The sequence below is a fragment of the Penaeus monodon genome, chromosome 5 (assembly GCF_015228065.2).
Source record: "Penaeus monodon isolate SGIC_2016 chromosome 5, NSTDA_Pmon_1, whole genome shotgun sequence".
In the NCBI taxonomy this organism is placed as follows: domain Eukaryota; kingdom Metazoa; phylum Arthropoda; class Malacostraca; order Decapoda; family Penaeidae; genus Penaeus; species Penaeus monodon.
The window spans coordinates 17,552,216-17,557,215 of NC_051390.1; the positions used below are offsets into that span (position 1 = coordinate 17,552,216).

General features: G+C 46.0%; 1 protein-coding gene across 1 annotated transcript in view; it reads right to left on the minus strand.

Annotated features, from left to right (window-relative positions):
- The window catches only part of LOC119573018, a 5,143-nt gene extending 530 nt beyond the window's left edge, over positions 1 to 4,613 (minus strand). The window contains exons 1-2 of the mRNA XM_037920006.1: positions 4,526 to 4,613; positions 1 to 849 (exon numbers count right to left, since the gene is read on the minus strand). The exon at positions 1 to 849 is cut by the window's left edge and continues 530 nt beyond it. Coding sequence (XP_037775934.1) covers positions 1 to 848 — 848 coding nt within the window. The 5' untranslated portion in view covers position 849; positions 4,526 to 4,613. The remainder of the gene's footprint in view (positions 850 to 4,525) is intronic.
- Between the last annotated feature and the right edge of the window lie 387 nt (positions 4,614 to 5,000).

Genomic DNA, 5,000 nt, shown 5'->3' on the forward strand with positions numbered 1-5,000 from the left:
GGCACTTGCTGTACGCGCACGACGGTGGTGACGCGTTGTTCCGTCTGTGTGCGTGTTATGAACTGAGTCTGGGTGTTGGTGAGGACAACCTGTGAGAAGATGGTGGTGGTGACAGGAACCACCTGTGTGGAGGTGATGACTTGAGTCCTGCCGGGCTGTGAGATGGTCTGGGTAACGACGTTCGTCCTGTCTAACGTCTGCGTGAGGTATACATCTTGGCCTGGCTGGACAACAGTGGAATATATGGTGCTGTACTGGGTACTAGCGATAGTGCGGGTTTGACCAGGCACTTGACGCGTCCTTGTGATGGTTTGAGTCCGGAAGATGGTACTGATGACCTGTTGGGGGACCACCTGCGTAGAGACGACATTCCTGATGACGGTCGAAGGCACCTGTTGGAAGCGGGTCTCGTATTGCGTCTGGTACTGTACATCAGTCCTCACATCTTGCCTAGTTTCTGTCACATAACGTACTTGAGGAGGAAGAGTGACCACCTGTGTACGGACGTTCTGTTGGGTGCGGGTGACCGTCACCGTCTGGTACTGTACCTGTGGCACTACCACGGTACTCACGACCTCGGAATTGAATGTACTGTACACTTGTTGTGTACGAACGTCAGTCTGAGTGACGTACTGGATGTCATTGTTGTATATGGTGGAAGGGACGACCAAAGTGGAGTACTGCACTTGCGTCCTGTACACTGTGGAGGGTTGGCAGAAGTCATTCTGCGGTGGCAAATAACCCGAGGGATCCAGACCTATTCCATTATCGAAGATCCCTCGACGCGGTCTGTCGATGGCAGTTCCGAGGGCGCTTCCCACCAGCAGGCACAACACCAGCACCAACATTCTGCAATTATTATAGGCCTGTACTTAATAGTCTTCAGCACCCACTTACCACGCAATATATGCAAATAGAGAAATCTATCATACTTACTTTGTTGTGATGCATTATATCTTAATAAAAACCTTGAAGGTTCCTATAAAACAATGCATGTCAACATGGCAATTTTAATAAAAAAGAAATTACATTGTGTCAACAGTAATTCAGTTACATGCTGGTATGTTTGAGATAAAGCTGAATCATTGTAGTTGTCTCTATACTCATGATTTTGTTACGTTAAAGATATTCAAAATGTTTCCTGAAGTTTCCTCTATTTATTTTCCAAAGTTGAAAGGTGTTGCTGGCGCATTGTAATTATATCCAGTCTGTCCGCATGTTCCTGTTACTGTTCGAGTGACTGTTATCTGCTGAGGCTGGTTAACTGTCTGATAGACGACCTGCTGCTGTTGCTGGGTCTGCACGACCTGACTGGTGACCACGCGGTCCTGACCGGGCACCTGGACCACAGAGGTCCGCACTTCCTGTCGGGTTTGTACCACGGGGGCTCCAGTGATATACTGGGTGCTGACCACGGTCTGCACCTGTGTGAAGGGCTGAACCCGGGTCTCGTAGCGGGTGGTGTAGATGGTAGTGGGAACCACTTGGGTCCTTACCACCTCCTGGGGCACCACCTGGGTTTGGACGCGAGTCTGGGTAACCACATTGGTCCTCGTCACCACCTGTTCGCGAGTGGCGACGGCATTCTCGTAACGCGTGTTGACAGATGTGAAAGGAATGACCTGTTGTCTTTGGACAACGCTGGTCCTTACGACGTCCTGTCCGCGGACGACTGATGTCTGTACCACCTGTTGCACACGTGTCGAAGGGCGGGTGACAACAGGGTCTGAACGACTGTCTGAACGCGTGTCTGTACAACATCGCGACCAGGGATTGTAATGACTTGTGTCTGCTGCTGTACCTGGGTCTGGTAGTTTGTGACAGGCTGATTAATGGTTTGTATTTGAGTACGAGTCACTTCGACAGGGACGACCTGAGTCTGTGTTTGTGTCTGGGTAATATAGCTGACTTGCGGTACAACCCGGGTGGAAGTAACATATTGCGTTTGGACAATGGGAGGACTCGGGATAGTCTGGGCCACGACCCTGTCAACAACACGAACGCTCGTTTGTTGTACGACACTTGTTTGGTACTGAACCTGTGTCTGCACACGGGTACGGAAGAGAGTAGTTGGCACGACTTGTTGTCTGACAAGAGTGGTCGTGATATACTGAGTATTGACCTGATTTACAGTCTGCACGTAAAGTGATGTCTGGACACGTGTGTCATACACGACGGAGGTGACTGTTGGACAGGGCGTGTTGGGTCGAGGAGGCAGGTAATCGTATCCCTGGGGTTCGGCCGAGGCCAGAGCCAGCAGCAGCAGCGTCGCCGTCAAGCGCCACATCCTGCAAAGAGAAATTCCACAGATTAGAGCAGCGGTGATTGGAACCCCCGCGTCTCGCCAACTCATTTGGGAATAAAGTCCAATCACGCGCCCCTCTATCTGTGCAACTTCTCCATGCGGTGTGGGCTGACCCGAGAGGACTTTATCGCCCAGATGAGCCGCGAGACTTAACTGGTGAGGTTTACAAAAATCTTACTTACTAAATGCACTTGTGGTCTGACATCACTTACCCTTTTGAATAAACGCTTCTCAATATATAAAAAGAAAGCCGGGTAAAGCCTACTTATTGAATCTTCCCGTTTATAGCAGTTGAGCATCACTAAATCGTACGTGACAACGACCGATTTACTGTTATTTACAAAAATTACATATACAATAACAACAATACATTTACTCAGAGGATGACTGTAGGTCTTATTCCTTGCAAACGTGTCTGACGCAGCGAATTAAGCGATATTCTATGCATGATACTTACCAGTTACTACCAACTATAATTCGTTTTACGCCTTTCACGTCCACACTTCCCTCAGTGATTCACGCAAGTCACTAGATGCTTCTCGGTGACGCAATGAACTGCCGGTCTCACGAGAGAAGCACAATGATTTAAGCAGGTGATTCCGAGAATAAGCGTCACGAACAACAGCTGAGAAAACGCATCCCACTCTCCATTGTTGCTCGTTCACGTTTCCTGTCTGTGTTCGCGTGGGAAAACGAATAAACTGCTTTCTTATATTTCCATTCCACCGGCATAAGAAGATAAAAGATAAAATGGAAAAAGAAAAAACACCGAAGAACAGAAAGAAAACAAACGAACTGCGGTTGTGTTTGGTTGGCCGCGTCACTTTTACTTCCCACGCGCGCTGTTACGTCGTGCGGATGATCGTGCGGAAGGAAACTGGAGACTTGGTCATTGGCGGAGTTTAATTGTGGCAATTAAGGCGATTCTAGAAAGTTCTGCCGGAAATGTCTCCCTTTCTTTGACAAGCACGTTTGTTTTGTTTCTTTAATAGTTTGAGTGCTGTTAAAAGAGAAGGAGAATATATATATATATATATATATATATATATATATATATATATATATATATATATATATATATTATATATATATATCCGATTCTGTACTATCGAAAGAGTGAACTGACCCCTGAATTGAATAAAAATGGGTAAATTACCTACTTATTACATCATGTTTCACGCAATTAAATTTTAAAAAATGTCACTTGTATATTTACACTCTGATTTTGTCATAAAAAACACAGGAAGTAGACCAAACCTAAAAGCAAAAGCAAACTAAATGCATTCAACTTGTCTCGGAACGCTCCAACGGTTAAAAAAGTGAATGTTGACTTGAGCGTCATATTTGGAGAGCCTTTATGAATTACCATGCCCACTACTGCATATTTCCGCACTGAGTAAATGACAGATAGATGTATAGATAGGTAGATAGACAAGACTAATAAATAGGTATATACAAAGGAGATACAAGGAGATATAGAGATAGAGAGATAGAGAGATAGATAGATAGATAGATAGAGAGATAGAGAGATAGATAGATAGAGAGAGAGAGAGAGAGAGAGAGAGAGAGAGAGAGAGAGAGAGAGAGAGAGAGAGAGAGAGAGAGAGAGAGAGAGAGAGAGAGAGAGAGAGATAAAGTAAGAAAAATAGAGAAACAGTTAAATAGACAAGTAAATGGATGAATAGACGCATGAAAAAAACAGGCATAATTTGCAAGGAGAGAAATTGCCCAACAAGGAACTGAAGCAACACTGTTTGAGCATGAAAGTAAAATCTGTCACGGCGAGACTTTAACGTGAAATGTCAGGTATCCCCCTATCACAAAAGGGGCGTCAAAACAAAGCGTTTTTTTCTACAATCATAGCATATCACTCATTTATATATATAAAAAAAGAAATAAAATAACACAGAGAGATTGTGCATTAATAAACTGCAATCATTCAGTGTCTTGGCTTCATGGTTCATGGTCTGGTGGACGCCTGAAGCCTCCGAGCTACGGAAGACGAGTCACTCCGCGCGTTCCTTAAATCCGAGTTGCGTTTCGGTCACTTCATTATAGTGAGGCAATGGCATCACTGAACGTCAGGAGGGATTTTCATATCGTTTCTTTTCTCGATTGAACGAAGGAGAAAAATCAATTTAATTCTTATGCAATCATTGCTATAACACACGTAAGAAAAATAATGATGTAGTCGAGACTGACTGACGAAGGGAGACCCACCTTGTGCGAGAGAAGAGACAGGTCGGGCAGGAGTGATCGCTGAGTGAGGATCAGCAAGTGTGTCGTGCAAGAGCCTCCCTCAGGTTATTTATACCGCGAGCCCTGAGAGAAGGGAAGGGGCGGATTTCGTGGGAGGCAGGGGAGGGCAAGGGGAGGGAGGGAGGGGAGGCGGAGACGCAAGGGTGGGCAGGCAAAGAGTTTTTGAGGGAGGGTACGAGACGGGAGATGATTGGCGTCGAAGGCAAAGGGGGTTAAGGACAGGAGAAAGATGCAAAGTCGAGGATACGCAGACTCGCCGATGCGAAGGAGGACACAACAGGAAGGAAAAGTAAACGCAGTTAACTTGCTGCGAGAAAGAGAAAGAGAGGGGAAGGGGCAAGGGCACAGAACGATGCCACGAGCTTCGGAGGAGGAAAAAAGCACAGGGTGAAAGGAGTTTCGAGGAAGAAGGAAAATCTCAATGGAAAGAAGGAAG